Raw genomic sequence first — 18703 nt, 5'->3', positions numbered from 1 at the left:
TAAAGACTGCATGCTGTTGTTCATGGACTTGATGAATTTGCTGCTGTATATGTCGCTTATGGTGCTATCAAGTACCCTGCATACACCTGTTTCAATGAACATGACACGAGGGACCCATTTCCTGTTCTTGCCTGATTGAAAGATGCCAATGAAAAATCTGGAAAAAAACCCATTTGTTGACTGCAAATCATGTTAGAGTGTGTTTTGTTTCCTGCTGCCTTAAGCTGAAGTGGGTTTTGAGTCTAAGGTTTGCATCTATATGTCAGGCCTGTAGCCATATTTCTTTTGGATCTTTGGCCTGCCACACTTTCTATTATTCTACTATGCTGTTTCCATTCTGGGAAAATGGGAGGAGGGGATGGTACGGAGTTAAATGCTATGTAGCCAAAATAAAATTCCTTTCTAGAATCCAAGTTCATCCTTTGTCTCTGCACCTGATCGGAACTGGATGGGTGGAAGCTGCCAGCATGGCAGTGGAAGATTGGACCATGTGATGGACTTGTGGGTGTGGGGGACAAGATCTTGAACTTTCCACTGGGTGGGGAAAACCAGGAAACTTTCAGATTTGGGTGTTCCCCGATGTGCCAACATGGCTCCTCTTAATAAATTGGAACCTTGAGCAATATGTTGCCTTGGACTCTGATTTAATTTCGGATGCTATTTGTAACCCTGACACTACATTTTGCAATATGTACTAAATACAGATACTGCACAGCTTCAATTTGGAACTCAATGTATAAAAAGAATTTATAGTACGTTAGTTTTATTTGAAACTGATGCAGAAATCGAGCTAGTATTCAAACTAGAATTGTTCAGAAAGCGCATATCAAAGTTTAGTCTATAACCATAGACAGCAGATGTTAAGAAGAAACCAACTTACTCAAATACAGGATTTAAAACAGTTCATTTAGTGACTGTTCAAATATACAACGGAACTGAAAAAACAGACTTATGACCATTTTCACACTTATGACTGTTGCAGCATCTTCATGATCATGTGATCAAAATTCAGACCCTTGGCAACTGACTCATATTTATAATGGTTTCAGTGTCCTGGGCTAATGTGATCACATTTTATGACCTTCTGCTAAGCAAAGTCAATGGGGAAGTCAGATTCACTTAACAATTGTGTTAGTAGCTTAACAGCTGCACCGATTCACTTAACAACTGTGGCCAGAAAGGTCATAAAATGGGATAAAACCAGAGGTGGGTTCCTACCAGTTCGCACCTATTCGGTAGAACCGGTTCGTCAAATCTACTGAACCGGTTAGAAGAGGTTCCACCAGTGGACCCGGAAAGCAGGCCACACCTACAGAAGAGGTTCCACCACTGGTCCTTGGATATGATTATTCTACACTATCATGCTCATATTTATAAAACTCAGTGCCTCTGTGAAAGGTAAGGATGACTACTGCGTTTGTGGTGTAATCAGAACATTGCGTGTGTTGAAGTTGTTTTAACGCAAACCAAAGATGCCTTTTAAAAAACAAGTTTACATCATATTCTTATGCATGCCAGTGCTGTGTGTGAGGCAATTTAAGGTGGTTCTGATAAGTGTCGTCGGCATCTTCATATCCGGTCACATGGGTGGCAAGCCACTCCCATCCGGTCACATGGGTGGCAAGCCACTCCCACAAAGGAGGCCACACCCACAGAGTAGGTTCGAACAATTTTTGAAACCCACCACCGGAAAAAACTCAAACAACAACTGTCTCACTTGGCAACAGAAATTTTGGGCTCAGTTGTGATTGTAAGTCAAGGACTATGCCAAACATCTAAGTTTGCTACTATTCATTTACAATATATGCATTTGTTTTTCAAGGAATATTTTTATTTATGGTCACTGACCAATCAAATATAGTATGCAAAGGAAAAAAGATAATACACAAAGAAATACAATTTTAGAACATTTGTTCTATACAAACGTTAATTCTAGAACATTTTGAAATAATAACGATGTCTTGAAAGTGGCATGGTTTACTATCACCAATTATAGCTATGATTGCAAAACAAATGGTGTTTCCCTTAATAATATTGTTAAAATTCAGTTCCAATACTCTTTTATAATAAATTGCTAACTGATACAGAAGGTTTCTGCAACCTGGGTGAATTTTAATTTTATTGACAATCTAAAAGATACAAACTTTTCCTGGCTGCCGGCTGCAACTATTTGCAATGGCAAATAGTGTCACCTAGCAACAGCTTGTTATCCTTTGAAAAATGCAAATTTTCTTCCACAGATACGAACATGTATTCTAGACCAGAAACATCACCCACACAAAACCAATATTCAAAACAATGCCTCTCATCCTCTTTAGGAGAACTTAAGTTTTTGGAACAGAGAACTGTTATTAGAAATAAGCTTTTTTTTTAAAGGATGCCATTACATATGCAACTGCATTTCTGTTGCTAAGCAAGGCTGTTGTTAAGTGAGTCATGCCTGATTCAATCACCTTTTTTGCTACAGTTGTTAAGTGAATCACTGCAATTGTTAAAAGAATCATGGAGTCATTAAGCGAATCCAGCTTCCCAGTGGTGGGTTTCAAAAACTGTTTGAACCTACTCTGTGGGTGTGGCCTCCTTTGTGGGAGTGGCTTGCCGCCCATGTGACCGGATGGGAGTGGCTTGCCACCCATGTGACCGGATATGAAGATGTCAACGATACTTGTCAGAACCACCTTAAATTACCTCACACACAGCCCTGGCATGCATAAGAATATGATGTAAACTTGTTTTTTAAGAGGCATCTTTGGTTTGCGTTAAAACAACTTCAACACACGCAATGTTCTGATTGCACCACAAACGCAGTAGTCATCCTTACCTTTCACAGAGGCACTGAGATTTATAAATATGAGCAGGATAGTGTAGAATAATCATATCCAAGGACCAGTGGTGGGTTTCAAAATCTTTTGGAACCTCTTCTGTAGGTGTGGCCTGCTTTCCGGGTCCACTGGTGGAACCTCTTCTAACCGGTTCGGTAGATTTGACGAACCGGTTCTACCAAATAGGTGCAAACTGGTAGGAACCCACCTCTGCAGCTTCCCCAGTGATTTTGCTTGTGGGAAGCTAGGTGGGAAGATTGCAAATGGTCATCATGTGACCCTGACACATGCAACCATTGTAAATAAAGGCAGGTTGTCAAGTGTCCACATTTTGAATCATGTGACCATGAGGATGTTATAAAAGTCATAATTGCAAGGACTGGTGGCAAGTTACATTTGTTAGTGCAACAGTGACTTCAAACAATCGGTAAACAAATGGTTGTTAAGTTGAGGACTACTTGTACATCTTCCAAATTCTCATCTTTCATCAATATAAAAAGCACAGAAGCTCCTCCCAAAATCTATTACCCCCGCCAGGAAAGCATTTCCATTACTTTGGCATAGCTCAAAGACTGATTGTGTCAGCATTCTTTTAAACAGCATCTGTGTTCTTGTGACATCAGTCAAATGCAAGACATGATTCACTGCGTCCTCCACTGTCCCCATTTACAATGAGATCAAGCCCAAATTTATCTCTTTGTTTGTTTATTAAATTTATATGCCACCCATCTTCCGGATAAGGTGACAAATTATGGATGGTAAATGAATTTTAAAGGCTCAAACCTTACCGGTTTTTGCTTCGTCATTTAATGTGAGAAAGAAATATTTAAGTTCTTAATCATAGCCGTGACTTACTTTGCTTGCATCCAATAGTCTTTATTTCTTTATTTTATTATCAGTTGATTTTACTATATTTTATGTTATGTTACATTATTACATCCCTTGGCTACAACAATAAACTTATTTATTTACACTAACTCTTACTCCACAAACTAATTAACTTAGAAGAACCAATGTGGGTGGTACTACTGAAGCAATAACAAATGAGTTTCTAAGCCACAGTTAGCCAAGTATCTTACTTTTTTCCTTTTTTAAATAAACATTTGGAAAAAAAACCCAATAAACAATATAAAAGACTAAAGAGAATAAAAAAGCAGAAAACAAGTAAGCAAATAAGTAAGTAAATAAGAGATCTAATATTACTAGGATAGTATTTCTAATGTATTGTTAATTAATTATAAATAATTGAATATAACGTATTGCTCAAGGATAAACAAGACCTACATTCATTACAGTATGAATCACTAAATAAAGTGTGCTCTTTCTTTCTTTCTTTCTTTCTTTTTTTCTTCCTTTCTGTTTCTGTCCCCGTTTCTCTCTCTCTCCACACACACACACACACACACACACACACAGACATACAGTAGATTGAGCCAAAATCTATAATTTACTCTGATTTAAGTATCCCTTAAAATTGAAATATAGATATTGAAAAATTCAAATTTTGTACGAGGCATAAATCCATGCGGTGAATGATTTCCATTTTGAACAAAATTCTGTGTCATCTTTACAATACTACATACTGTACTTTTTTACTGAAAACTTGGTTATTTCTCTTTGAAAGAGTGAGTAACCTAATGGTGCTGGAATGCTTTGAGGTTCAAATTAATTTTGTATCTTAAAAATAAATATGCCACAGAGTTTTTACTGGAAACTATTCTTGTACTATAATTTAAATGCATAGTTTTATATTCATCCAAAATCTGGGAATTATTTCACTATTCATATTAAACTCATATTGAAAATAATGTTCATAAGAAAAATCATTTTCTAAAAATTATTTAAAGTTTAATGCCTAAGAGATGTGTTTTTTTCATATTTGGTAGCAATGCTTTAAAACACTATTTTGGAAAATGATTCATATTAGAATGAATGAATTGGATCTCGCTTGTGACAGTCACTGCCAGAAACAATATCTTATATTTCCATAATTTTGAGAATTCTATAAGGTGGATCAATACAAGATGTGAATGACATACTAAAGAACCATATTGTGAAGAGAGGAAGGAAGGGTTTCTCAATTAAATACTGTATGAAAATAAAAAGATAAACCTATAATCAATTTATAAAGTTAAATGTGAAATCACCTGACTGGATTCTCCTCCTAATTTAGAAAAAATTAAAAATCCCAGTTTGATTTTTGAGGTCTTCTTTCTGAGATGTCTGATTTGTCTGTATGGAGTATGCTTATTATTTTGTCATTTGTTCAATATTTTGTATGCAGAACACTCTTGTCAGGTTAAGTCCCAGCTTCCAACTAAAGGAGTTATCCCAAAATTTCCACACTTCCTCCAGCATCTACCAGGTCAATTTAATTATTTGAGCAGAAAGAGTATTATTGAAAGCAAGGATGCAATCCTATGTACCAACCTACCTTTCAAAGAGTTAATCCCACTAAATTAAAAGGAATTCTCATAGTGCATGTATAAGTATGCATTATTAATCCCTTCGGCTTGCTACAGTTAAGAAAAAAAACAGACAGATCATTAAGGACTTAAAAGACTGCAGTCCAAATCTAGATGGGAACAAACATATTAATAATTTCCCTTTCTAATTCCAGGTAGAAAGGCAGGAGGCCAGAGCTAAAAGAGAGTGCTTTAGCCATCCATTGTTTCCATCACTTTTTCCCCTCAGACAGGCAAGACTGAGACAGGTGGAAGAAAAGCTCTGACTAAAGATAGCTGGTGAAAATAGATGGCAGGTAGTAAACTGTTGTGGCCCAGCAGGAGCTGCCACCAGACTCCGACAGTGAGGGGCCCTATGAGTCAGCCCTGGAGGATGTGGAGGACCCTGGACAGGGTTCCGACTCCGAGCAGGGTGCAGAGAGGCTGGTTGGCCACCAGGAGGCGCCTGAGCCTTGGACCAGTGGGGAGGAGACAAGGGAGAGTGATCCATAAACCAGCAGTGAGTTGTTCCTGGATTCATGCCATCGAAGAGCTACTCAGCGTCAAGAACAAGGTAATTGCGCTCAGCTGGTGGTCATTAGGCTCCTCTCCAGACTATAAAAAAGACTGATTGTGACACGCCCCTCTTGCAAAAGTCAACGCATTGACTAAAGAGAACGTAACTAACTTGGCAGGCTGGATTGCTGCCAAGGTTTGTCTGAATTGCTACCAAGGTCCTTATCTGTTTGTTTGCTTGGCTTTCAGCCACCGAGATTTTGGCTTCTTGCTATTAAAAGTACATTCTAGTTAAGCTTGTCTCAGCTGTCATTACTGGATGGAGGAGGGGGTCAGAACAGTAAACCATTGTTAGTTTCAGTTTGCTATATTATTTGCTGTCCTATGGTTAGCATTGGACTAACTTACCATGTTCCACAGGCACTATCCTGGCTGTTCTTAAAAAATGCCAAGTGTTATCTAGCAGGATTTGGCAGGTTGATAAGAATCACTCCCCCCCACCCAATGCAGAATCCCTTTTAAGTTTTGGCAGGATATGGCAGATAGTCTGTTTCAAAGGTGAATACTCAATGGCATAGCCTTGTTGAAGATGCCAGCCCAAAAGTGCTGAGAGAAAGCATGAGATTGGCCATCAACCTCCAATGTTCAAAGTGCTGATTAGAAGAGTAGACATTTCTCCCTCACACTTTGGAAGCCATCTCTGATTACAATGGTCCAGTCCAACCCACCTTCTGCTATTTAATTTGCTCTGCCCTGTACATGCATAGTAATCTGTTCTGACCCCCTTCGTCCCACACCAACACACACTCCGAGCCAAAGATAAGTTACGGCATTTAATTAGCAGACAGACAGGTCCTTGGCAGCAAACCGGCACAGACAAGCTTGGGCAGCAATCCAGCACAGATAAGGCTTGGCAGCAATGCAGCCTGCCAAGCTCACCATAATGTTCTCCGACATTAGTTCCTGTGTTGACTTCTGCAAGAGGGGTGTGTGCACAAGCAGTCCTTTTATAGTCTGGAGAGGAGCCTAATGATCACCAGTTGAGTGCAATTACCTCCTGTACTTGTGCAACTGTTCCTGACGCCTATTAGCTCTTCAGTGCTGGGCATCCAGGAACAACTCACTGCTGACCTCAGGCTCACACTCCCTTGTCTCCTCCCCACTGATCCAAGGCTCAGGAGCCTCCTGGTGGCCAACCAGCCTCTCTGCATCCTGCTCAGAGTCGGAACCCTGTCCAGGGTCCTCCACATCCTCCAGAGCCGACTCATAGGCCCCTCACTGTCGGAGTCTGGTGGAAGCATATGAAGTTATCTTGCCTCCATTTTATCTCCAAAACAATGCCGTGCTGATGGACTGAAAACAGCAGTTTCTCTCTCTTTGTTTTCTCATCTTCAAACAAAGCTAGAATCACACAAATGCAACACTTTATCCAATTCTAAACAGAGGCTAGAAGGCACACAGTATAGAGATGTTCCATTCCTTATTGTGATGTGGATTTAATAATAAATCTAAATGGTACTAGCTCGCAATACAAAGATAGAAAGAACTATCTTTTGGGCCATTTTTCTGAGGAAAAAACTCAAGTGCATATCTGTGAGACAGCACCATTACACAGAAAACAGAAAGAAAAAGTGGAAATATAAATTAACTTATGTGCATAGACATTATGAGGTAAAACTCAACACTGGATTGTAAGATGGTCCCTTGTTGTGGCTCGGTAGGAGCCTTTGGAGCTGCTATCAGACTGACACAGAAATCTCCTGTGAGTGGTTTCAAGATGCTCACAGAAGATAACAAGCAGCTGGGGCTTGTTAAGGATCTCCTCCTGTGGATAAAAGACTGATGGTGCCACGCCTTAGTTGCAGAAGTCAACGTCGTTCGTTCCTTTGTTAGTTCCGTTCCATTCCTGGTCTAATTCGTGTTCATGATTCAAAGAAGCACTTGGATAAGTGATTTGCTTTATGTAAACCTGGTTTGCTGTGAGAGTTTGTTTTTGCATTTGCTGTTTAACTTTTTGCCAGAGAATTTATCTATGTTTATTTTGGGCTTGCAGCCAGCAAAAGCCGGGACTGATAAAGACATTCCTTTGCAAGCTGTGTGTGTGGCTGTCATTTCTGAACGAGCAAGGAGGGGGGTCAGAACAGTCCCTTGTCCTTTATTTTAAGGAAGGCTTGGGCGCATACTTAAAGAGTCTTTCAGACAGTTAGCAGGCAGCCTGGTTGGGGTAAAAGAAAAGGCTCTAAATGCTGCTTGCAGTTTTGTTTTTGCCATTATTAATTTTTATCCAGAACTAATCAAAAGCAAAACGTGACAGAAGAAAGCCCATTCCGGCAGCAATCTGAGAGAGATACTGACGTTTCTCATTAAAGCAGGCTTCATTAACCAGCCTCGTCCTTGATATCAGGGCTGCCTGATGCCATGTTGACTCCTGCTAATTATCCTTTGCTTGCAAAAGACATTGTAGGATTCTTCAGCCCCACTTAAAAAGGAACGCTCTACCTCTTCAACACTAATCTTGTTTCTTTTTTCTCAACAGCATGTCAAACAAAGGGTTGAAAAAAGAGATTTTATGACACCTCTGGTGCATGTTTTTTTATCCAGAGATTCAGAACTGCAGAAACACATACAGGTTTACAACTTCAATTGTTCGCTTGAGCAAAAAAACTTCACTTGTGTACTGTACACATCCCACATAATTCAAAGTCAAGTTGGCCAAGCTAGGTTGAGTTTTGAAAGAATTGGAGCAGAACGCCCACCGCATATGGTACCATATTCTATTTGATGACTACAAAGGGCAATAGTTACCATATAATCTGTATCTTCCGAAAAGGAAGACTTCACCAGTCCATCAAAGCTTGGTCAATCCTAATCTATCTTGGCCTTTTTTTCTCATACCTCCTGGTATTTTTCCAATTGAATGGCATCGACACATCCAATATATATAAGACTTATGACATGTTTTAGGAACCATTTTTAACTGAGAGGCTAATGTCTTCAAACTCTTCATTCTGGTAATAGTTTTACACATACTGTGTAAACTGACATTTTTCTGAACGAATTTTTCTTTTTGGACTGCTATGAATGCATCATTCACGATGTTAAATTACACAAAGTTATGACGTAAAATTGTATGTTGTTCTATCATGGTACTATATAATGCCTCACATTCTATGCCAGTGACAAAATTGACATATTTGTACATGGCCCATTTATTACTTCCTTGTACATTTTAACATACTATAACATAGCTAAAGGTTTATTTTTCTGACCATCTCTCTTCCCCTTCCTTCCCTCTTTCAATTTTTGTTTGGGTAGAAATCGGTCAAAGGGACCATGTAGCTGTTCACAGTCCCATTTGTTATACTCTATCGACTCAAAAACTCCTTGTCCATTTGAGTAAGAGATAAAATTTGTTGCAATGATAAATGAATTGGAAAGATAAACATATGATTACTATTTTTTTAAAAAAAAAACAGTAAAGATGTGTGCTACATGGAGAATGAGTAGTTTTTATTTATTTATTTATTTATTTATTTATTTATTTATTTATTTATTTATTTATTTATTTATTACACTTATATACCGCTTCATAGGGCTTTCAGCTCTCTCTAAGCGGTTTACAAATTTTTAGCAAATTGAGTCAGCAACTTGCCCCCACAGTCCGGGTCCTCATTTCACCCACCTCGGAAGGATGGAAGGCTGAGTCGACCTTGAGCCGGTGAGATTTGAACCGCTGAACTGCAGATCACAGTCAGCTGAAGTGGCCTGCAGTACTGCACCCTAACCACTGCGCCACCTCAGCTCCTATATTAATAATATGCCACTACCCATAAAAAGGGTAATGAGTTTGGAAATTAATTCAACTAATTCAGAAAGACCCCGTGCCAGGGGTGGGTTCCTCCCGGTTCACACCGGTTCTTGCGATCCGGTTCGTCAGTGAACCCGGAAGTAATTAACTTCCGGGTTCCTAGCCCCTGTCGCTGGGTGCCTGCAGGGTTTTTCTTTTTAAAAAACACCTCTCCGGAGAGGAAGCCCTGTCAAAGCGCACCTTTCCTGCCTCAGCGGCTGCAGGGACCACCCCGCTGCTTTATCTTCCTCCTCCTCCTCTTCCCCTTCTGCCATGAGCAGCAGCAACGGCAGCCGAGCTGGGAAAGGAGCGCTTTGGCAGGGCTGTGGGAGCCCTGTCAAAGCGCACCTTTTCCGCGTCGGCGGCTGCAGGGACCGCCCCGTCACTTTCTCTTCCTCCTCCTCCTCTTCCCCTTCTGCCATGAGCAGCAACAACGGCAGCCGAGCTGGGAAAGGGGCGCTTTAGCAGGGCTGTGGGAGCCCTGTCAAAGCGCACCTTTCCCGCATCAGCGGCTGCAGGGACCGCCCCGTCGCTTTCTCTTCCTCCTCCTCTTCCCCTTCTGCCATGAGCAGCAGCAACGGCAGCCGAGCTGGGAAAGGGGCGCTTTAGCAGGGCTGTGGGAGCCCTGTCAAAGCGCACCTTTCCCACGTCGGCGGCTGCAGGGACCGCCCCGTCGCTTTCCTCTTCCTCCTCCTCTTCCCCTTCTGCCATGAGCAGCAGCAACGGCAGCCGAGCTGGGAAAGGGGCGCTTTAGCAGGGCTGTGGGAGCCCTGTCAAAGCGCACCTTTCCCGCATCAGCGGCTGCAGGGACCGCCCCGTCGCTTTCTCTTCCTCCTCCTCTTCCCCTTCTGCCATGAGCAGCAGCAACGGCAGCTGAGCTGGGAAAGGGGCGCTTTAGCAGGGCTGTGGGAGCCCTGTCAAAGCGCACCTTTCCCACGTCGGCGGCTGCAGGGACCGCCCCGTCGCTTTCTCTTCCTCCTCCTCTTCCCCTTCTGCCATGAGCAGCAGCAACGGCAGCCGAGCTGGGAAAGGGGCGCTTTAGCAGGGCTGTGGGAGCCCTGTCAAAGCGCACCTTTCCCGCATCAGCGGCTGCAGGGACCGCCCCGTCGCTTTCTCTTCCTCCTCCTCTTCCCCTTCTGCCATGAGCAGCAGCAACGGCAGCCGAGCTGGGAAAGGGGCGCTTTAGCAGGGCTGTGGGAGCCCTGTCAAAGCGCACCTTTCCCACGTCGGCGGCTGCAGGGACCGCCCCATCGCTTTATCTTCCTCCTCCTCCTCTTCCCCTTCTGCCATGAGCAGCAGCAACGGCAGCCGAGCTGGGAAAGGGGCGCTTTGGCAGGGCTGTGGGAGCCCTGTCAAAGCGCACCTTTCCCGCATCAGCGGCTGCAGGGACCGCCCCGTCGCTTTATCTTCCTCCTCCTCCTCTTCCCCTTCTGCCATGAGCAGCAGCAACGGCAGCCGAGCTGGGAAAGGAGCGCTTTGGCAGGGCTGTGGGAGCCCTGTCAAAGCGCACCTTTCCTGCGTCGGCGGCTGCAGGGACCGCCCCGTTGCTTTCTCTTCCTCCTCCTCCTCTTCCCCTTCTGCCATGAGCAGCAGCAACGGCAGCTGAGCTGGGAAAGGAGCGCTTTGGCAGCGCTTCCGCCACGCCCCCAAGGACCGCTGACCTCGCGCCTCCGTTTCTTCTTCTTCCCTAGCCTTCCCAGTTAGCTTGCTTGAAGCTCCGAGGAGGCGGGAGGAGGGTCGCAGCAGGAGTGGAAGTGGGGGGAGGTCTTCCCGGCCGGGAAGAGCTGAGAGGCTGCCGGCCCCTTTCGCAGGAAAGTTAACTTTTCTTGGCGAAATCCTGCCCCCCCCCCCGCGTGGGTGAGTGGTCGGCTGTCCTCTTCCCGTAAGCCGCCCGGAGTTACCTGTGTGTGAGGTGGGCTGCCCTATGCATTTGCGTGTGTGCGCTGGAAAGAGAGTGAAAAAGAGAGGGAGAAATAATTATATTAATTAGATAGATCAATCTTTCTCCACCTTGGAGACTTGAAAGTGTGTGGACTTCAACTCCCAGAAAGGGAGTTGGGAGAAAGGGAGAAAGGAGGAGAGAATGAAAGGAAGATGGGGGAAAGAAGAAAGAGGTAAGGAGAGGAGGATGGAAAGGAGAGAAAGAGGGGGAGAGAGGGTAGAAAGGGGAAGAGGAAGAGCAGGAGTAAGAGAAAGGGGAGGGAAGAAGGAAGGGGAAGGAGAGGAAGAAGGAGGAAAGTAGAGAAGGGAGGGAGGGTGAAAAGAAAGAGGTAAGGAGAGGAGGATGGAAAGGAGAGAAAGAGGAGGAGAGAGGGTAGGAAGGGGATGAGGAAGAGCAGGAGTAGGAGAAAGGTACAGGAAGAAGGAAGGGAAAGGAGAGCAGGAAGGAAGAAAGTAGAGAAGGGAGGAAGGGAGAAAAGAAAGGGAAAATAAGGTGGTGTTATAACAGGAGGAAGGGATGGTAAACAAAGCAACCCAAACTGTATATTATAACCTATTAAATGAAATAATAAATGTATAAGAATGATAAATGTTAAAACACTTGTAACCAAACGACATGCTATATGTGATGATGGTTTTTTTTCTTTTTCTTTTGTTTTGTTTTTATTGTTGTGGGTATGTGTTGTCTATGTAACAAAAAAAATAAAAAAAATATTTTTATAAAAAGGTGGAGAAACACTGAGATAGATGATAATGAGGGAGGGAGAGGGAGAGAGAGAGAGAGACCATAACTAGATAGACAGTTAGGCAGGCAGATAGACGGATGGATAGAGAGAAAGAGAGAGAGATAGGTAGGCAAGCAGATAGATGGATGGAGAAAGAGAGGGGGGAAAGAGGGAGAGGGATACCATAACTAGATAGGCAGTCAGATAGACAGACAGACGGATGGATGGATAGAGATAGAGAGGATGTATATAATTAAGGTGACCAGAAGTCCCTAGCAAGGTCGCAGGCTGGCAGTAACTGCCGTGGCCTAGCTCCCCCCCCCCCGGTCAATGGTGTCCCTCTTTACCAATCTGAAAATCTGGTCACCTTACTTGTTTAGGTAATTCTGAGGTGGTTGATGGTTCTGTGAGTGCCTGTCCTTTATAATTTTCCACATTGCCTTGATGGTTTTTATTCCAGTGACTTAGTCTTTCCTGTTCTTAGGCTTAGGAAAAAAAAACTGGTTTCATTGGCAGTCTTTCTTTTTTTTGGGGGGGGGGGGATTTTTATTTTTTTGGTGTTTTCCTAGCACTGTCATAGTTTGTGGGTGTGGGTGGTGTGTAATGTCCCACAGTTATCTATGCATTAATAATGATCTAGTAATATTAATAATATCTAGTAATTAGTAATATCTAGTAATAACATCGTCTTGGCCACTCCCACCAGGTCACATGGGCGGCAGGCCACTCCCATCCGGTCACATGGGCGGCAAGCCACTCCCATCCGGTCACATGGGCAGCAAGCCACTCCCATCCGGTCACATGGGCGGCAAGCCACTCCCACAAAGGAGGCCACGCCCACAGAGGTGGTTCGAACAATTTTTGAAACCCACCCCTGCCCCGTGCTATATTAACCTACTAACAATTAAATAAGGAAGATGGGGAAAATGCAAATGTATATCAGAGTAAGGAAAACTGCAACTACATTTCCTACTAAATCTCTAAAACAGACTTCCTTTTTACCCTTGCAAATATTCTGTCTTCTAGAACAATATTCTGCTCACAAGCTGGAAGAAGCCTAACACTTGTTAAGAGCGAGAAGAAAATTAAAAATAAATAAATATTGTATTTGCCAAAAGATGTGAGGCCAAAGTAGTCAACAGGTAAGAAGTCTTTTTCATTCTCCATTTTTGAGCCACAGGTCTCTTTCCTCTCTCCCTGCTGGTTGTTTGGATTCAACAATCTATTCCAAAACAAATTCAGTAGTTGGGTAACAACAGTCTGAAATAACAATAGTGGACTGGCTGGTATACAATCAATTCTATACAAGAAGTACATGGTGCACTTCCTTTCTTGGGTTAACCGACAAATGCATGATCGTCAAATCTGCGCCAACAAAACCATGCAGACGAAACCGCGCCCGCCATCAACAAACAACATAATGGGACATGAAAACAACATTATAACCCTAACCCTAACCCTTTATAATGTTGTTTTCGCGTCCCATTATATTGTTTGTTGATGGTGGGCGCGGTTTCATCGGCGCGGTTTTGTCGGCGCTGATTTGTCGATCGCGCATTTGACGGGTCACGCCTTTCTTGCAATAAGAGAAACAAAAATAGTGCAGGCAGGATGGAAGCCATGACTTTCACAACCTGCCTTCTAGTTTTTTTTAGTTTCTATTTATACTTTGTCATGAGAAGGTTGGACTTTAACCTCCGAGACTTTAACCTCTGAGTTAAAGTCCTTGACTTATAGGATTGTTCAAAATTACGACAGACCCTAAAAAGGTACTTACAACCCGGATTCAAAGTTCTGATGGCTACTCTCCCCACAGTCATGTGACTTTGGGCACTCAGTAACCAGGTCTCATTTTAGGGCTGTTTACAGAACCCTGCATTCACGTAACTGCAATTTATGACTGCTATGTCGGAAACCAGCATTTACTTCCAGTTTTCAGCAAAATAATGCCCACTGTGCAGACAATGGATTCACTTAAAGACTGCTGTCAGGCCTACAATTATATTCTTTTTAGAATTTTGGCCTGCCACACTTTCTCTTATTTCAATATGCTGTTTCATTAGTATAGTCGATGGGACGGGGGGATAGAGAGGAGTAGGATTGTGGAATGTATTGCTTTCATTCTTGTCTAGAAGCCAAGGTCATCCTTTGTCTCCACACTTTTACACCTGACCGGAAGCAGCTGGGAGGAGACGCCAGCATGGAAGAAGAAGATCGGACCATGTGAGGGATTGTGGGTGTGGGGACAAGATCATGAACTTTTAACTGGGTGGGATTCTGATGAAATTTCCAGAATTGGGATTAACACAGATGTGCTAAGATGTCTGCTTTATTAAATTGGAACTTTAAGGATCGTTTTGCCTTGGAGTCTGATTTAATTCTACAGGATACTTGGAACGCTGACAACTGCAGTTTTTGCTTATAGCCATGGTGATTTGCTTAATGACTACCACAGAAGAAAATCATGTAAAATTAGATCAGTCATGTGTCCTGCTTAATGACTGGCATGATTTACAACTATAATGCCTGGCTCAATTACAGTCATGAATCAAGGTCTACCTTATAGATTATTATCTGCTGACTTCTGATTAACAGAAAACTACACCAGACATCAATTTTAAGCAAAACAGTACTATGTCAATATACAATTTATCAAAACTGCATTTTCCTATTTTTTTGACATTAGGATTCTTCTCCTGCTCAAGATGGTGAAGAGCATCCTATCAGGGTCTTTTTGGAGTCCAGAACTGAGCAATGGACCGGAAAAACCTGCACTCTTAAGACATGTTTATATTCATTCTGTCAGGCCTGCAATTATATTCCTTTTAGAATTTTGGCCTGCCACACTTTCTCTTATTTCAATATGATGTTTCTTTAGTATAGTTGATGGGAGGGGGGAATAGAAAGGAGTAGGATTGTGGAATGTATTGTTGTCATTCTTCACTAGAAACCAAGGTCATCCTTTGTCTCCGTACTTTGACACCTGACCGGAAGCAGCTGGGTGTGGATGCCAGCGTGGAGGAAGAAGATTGGACCATGTGATGGATTGTGGGTGTGGGGACAAGATCATGAACTTTTAACTGGGTGGAATTCTGATGTCATTTCCAGAATTGGGATTAACACAGATGTGCTAAGATGTCTGCTTTATTAAATTGGAACTTTAAGGATCGTTTGACTCTGATTTAATTCTACATGATACTTGGAATGCTGACATTTTCTTTATAAATAAACTATGGTGGAGCATGTGAAACAGGAGCTCAAAGGAGCACATTTTCAACCAAGACTCTCTTGCTTCTACCTGAGAGCCCAACCTTGCTCTTTGTTGTCTCCCTCTTTCGGGACTGAATTTGGGCAGTCGCTGGGAGCTTAAGCCAGTGGTTCCCAATCTTTTCTTCACCACAGACTCCCATTACTCCATCGCTGGAGGTTTTTAAGAAGATACTAGACAGTCACTTGTCTGAGATGGTATAGGTCAGTGATGGCGAACCTTTTCTGCACCAAGTGCCCAAACCGGAATGCATGTGTGTTCTGACCCCCTCCTCCATCCAGTAACAACTGCCGAGACAAGCTTAACTTGAATGTACTTTAATAGCAAGACACGAAAACCTCGGTGGCTGAAAGCCAAGCAGAACAAACAGATAAGGACCTTGGCAGCAACTCAGACAAACTCAGGCAGCAATAAACACAGATAAGGCTTGGCAGCAATCCAGCCTGTCAAGCTCACAGTAATGTCTTTCAACATTCAATCCTGCGTTGATTTCTACAAAGAGGAGCCTGTGCACAAGTAGCTTTTTATAGTCTGGAGAGGAGCCTAAAGACTACCAGCTGAGTGCAATCACCTCCTGTAATTGCGTAATTGCTCCTGATGCCTAGTAGCTCTTCGATGGCGTGCATCCAGGACCAACTCACTGCTGGCTTCTGGATCACTCTCCCTTGTCTCCTCCTCACTGGTCCAAGGCTCAAGTGCCTCCTGGTGGCCAACCAGCCTCTCTGCGTCCTGCTCGGAGTCGGAACCCTGTCCAGGGTCCTCCACATCCTCCAAAGCCGACTCATAGGGCCCCTCGCTGTCGGAGTCTGGTGGCAGCTCCAACAGCACCTGCTGGGCTACAACACATGTGCATGTGTGTGTGTGTGCATGCGCTAGAAGCCCAAAGACCAGCTGGCCAGCACATGCATGCCTGGGTTTGGGCCATTTTTCTGGCCATTTGGGGGCATTTCCAGGACGGTTTTCGGGCTGGTTTCAGGCCGGGTTTGGCCCAGAAATGCCCAAAGAAGAGCTAGAAAATAGCCCAGAAAATGGCCTGAAAACTGCCTGGTTTTGGGTCATTTTCCAGGCCATTTTTCAGCTGTTTGGGGCCATTTTCCAGTGCTCCGGCGCCTGCGAAGACCCGTTGGCCACCTCTGGCACGTGTGCCATCGGTTCGCCATCACGGGTATAGGTTATCCTGCTTGAGCAGGGGGCTGGACTAGAAGACCTCTACGGTCCCTTCTATTCTATTCTAACTTAACTTAGTATAATCTTTTCACATATCAATACTTCTGTAGAGCAAGACAACAAATTAATTTTCCACCATAAAAAAAAGATATACGACATAACAAATGGTCTTCTTCTCTGGCACCCAGTACAGCAAATACAGTATATGCCCATATTTAGTCTGTTACAAGACAGTGTTCCAAATCAGCCAAATGTATAAAACAGCTGAAGGGTAGGTAGCAATCGATTAAAATACTTATTGCAAAAATTATGTTTCACTTCAAATTCCACAGATGTCTTTCTTGCAAAGCAGTCTTCAACTTTGCTTCCAATTACATTTTAGGTGATAAACTACTCTAACGAACTACATTTTAGGGCTATTTGTAAGCTATTATCTTCACTACTCTCAAAATCATGTAAAATAGCTCAGATGGTTTGCCTGAAAAAGAGTTTCCATATTTTTAAAGGTAAATGATCAGCTACTTTGTTACACAATAACATTCTTACCTGGATTACTGGGTAAAAAGGTGACAGCGATTATTTAGACTTAAAGGGCAAAATGGATACTCGCCATTACTGAGATGTGAAGGATCCGTAGCTCTTCTTCTGCTGACTCGCTCTGGGGTTCCTCTGTGGGCTCTAAACCAGGGGAGACAGGTGTACCATCTTGATGGTGAATGTGGAAGAGCAAGGTGCCATTTTCCAGCCACTGCTGTCTCCAGCGCACCAATGGGATATCTTCTGTATTGCCTGAAATCTCTGTGGATAAGAGAGGACAATAAACGCAAATTAGCATTATTCTCTCACTCACCCAAGCCAAAACAGTTATTAGTCAGGGACAATGGGAAGTGTACCAGAACTTTAGAACATATCAGGATAGTCTCTTTAAAAAACCAGAACAGTATGTGCCAACTAGCATTCTTGCATTGATACCCGCAGGGTTCCTACCAGTTTGCACCTATTCGGTAGAACCGGTTCGTCAAATCTACCGAACCAGTTAGAAGAGGTTCCACCAGTGGACCCGGAAAGCAGGCCACACCTACAGAAGAGGTTCCAAAATGTTTTGAAACCCACCACTGGTCCTTGGATATGATTATTTTACACTATTATGCTCCTATTTATAAAACTCAGTGCCTCTGTGGAAGGTAAGGATGACTACTGCGTTTGTGGTGCAATCAGAACATTGCGTGTGTTGAAGTTGTTTTAACGCAAACCAAAGATGCCTTTTAAAAAACAAGTTTACATCCTATTCTTATGCATGCCAGTGCTGTGTGTGAGGTAATTTAAGGTGGTTCTGACAAGTGTCATCGGCATCTTCATATCCGGTCACATGGGCGGCAAGCCACTCCCCTCCGGTCACATGGGCAGCAAGCCACTCCCACAAAGGAGGCCACACCCACAGAGTAGGTTCGAACAATTTTTGAAACCCACCACTGGGAGGTTGGTGTTGGTGCATGTGTTGCTTCATCCATTTGACTCTTCCAGTTGTTTTAAAAGCTCTTCTTAACTTGATCCTTAGACATAAAATCCTTCATTCTCATTTTGTATTCATAGTAATTTTAGCTAATGCTCCAGTTGTTTATTGTTATTATTATTTATCTAAGCCGCAGATCACTAATTAAGACTTAAAAAAAACCTGGAAAACTTACATGGACTTTCTGCAATAAGAAGAAAAGACAACTGATGATTTATGGATTTGGGGATTAGAAAGGGTTAAAGAGAGAGAGTAAGGTATAAGATGGCCATTATTGGCTAATTATTATGATTGAACAAGGGCAGAAATCAAAATCTTGTTTCTTTTTTTTCTAATTTTTTCTTCTTTTTTTCTTTTCCTTGTTATACTGTACTTTTATAGTACTGTAAAATTCATATGTATATCTATAATATATATATATATATATATATATATATATATATATATATATATATATATA

At 42.7% G+C, this 18703-nt stretch overlaps 1 protein-coding gene across 1 annotated transcript in view; it reads right to left on the bottom strand.

Moving 5' to 3' along the window:
• Nucleotides 1-18703, bottom strand: part of ASTN1 (astrotactin 1) — a 325689-nt gene that overhangs the window by 210087 nt on the left and 96899 nt on the right. Inside the window, exon 2 of the mRNA XM_032226803.1 lies at nt 17341-17528. Within this exon, the coding sequence (XP_032082694.1) occupies nt 17341-17528 (188 nt within the window). The remainder of the gene's footprint in view (nt 1-17340; nt 17529-18703) is intronic.

Source organism: Thamnophis elegans, chromosome 11 (genome assembly GCF_009769535.1).
Source record: "Thamnophis elegans isolate rThaEle1 chromosome 11, rThaEle1.pri, whole genome shotgun sequence".
NCBI classification, from domain to species: Eukaryota; Metazoa; Chordata; class Lepidosauria; order Squamata; family Colubridae; genus Thamnophis; species Thamnophis elegans.
This window is presented reverse-complemented; position numbering and strand designations above follow the sequence as displayed.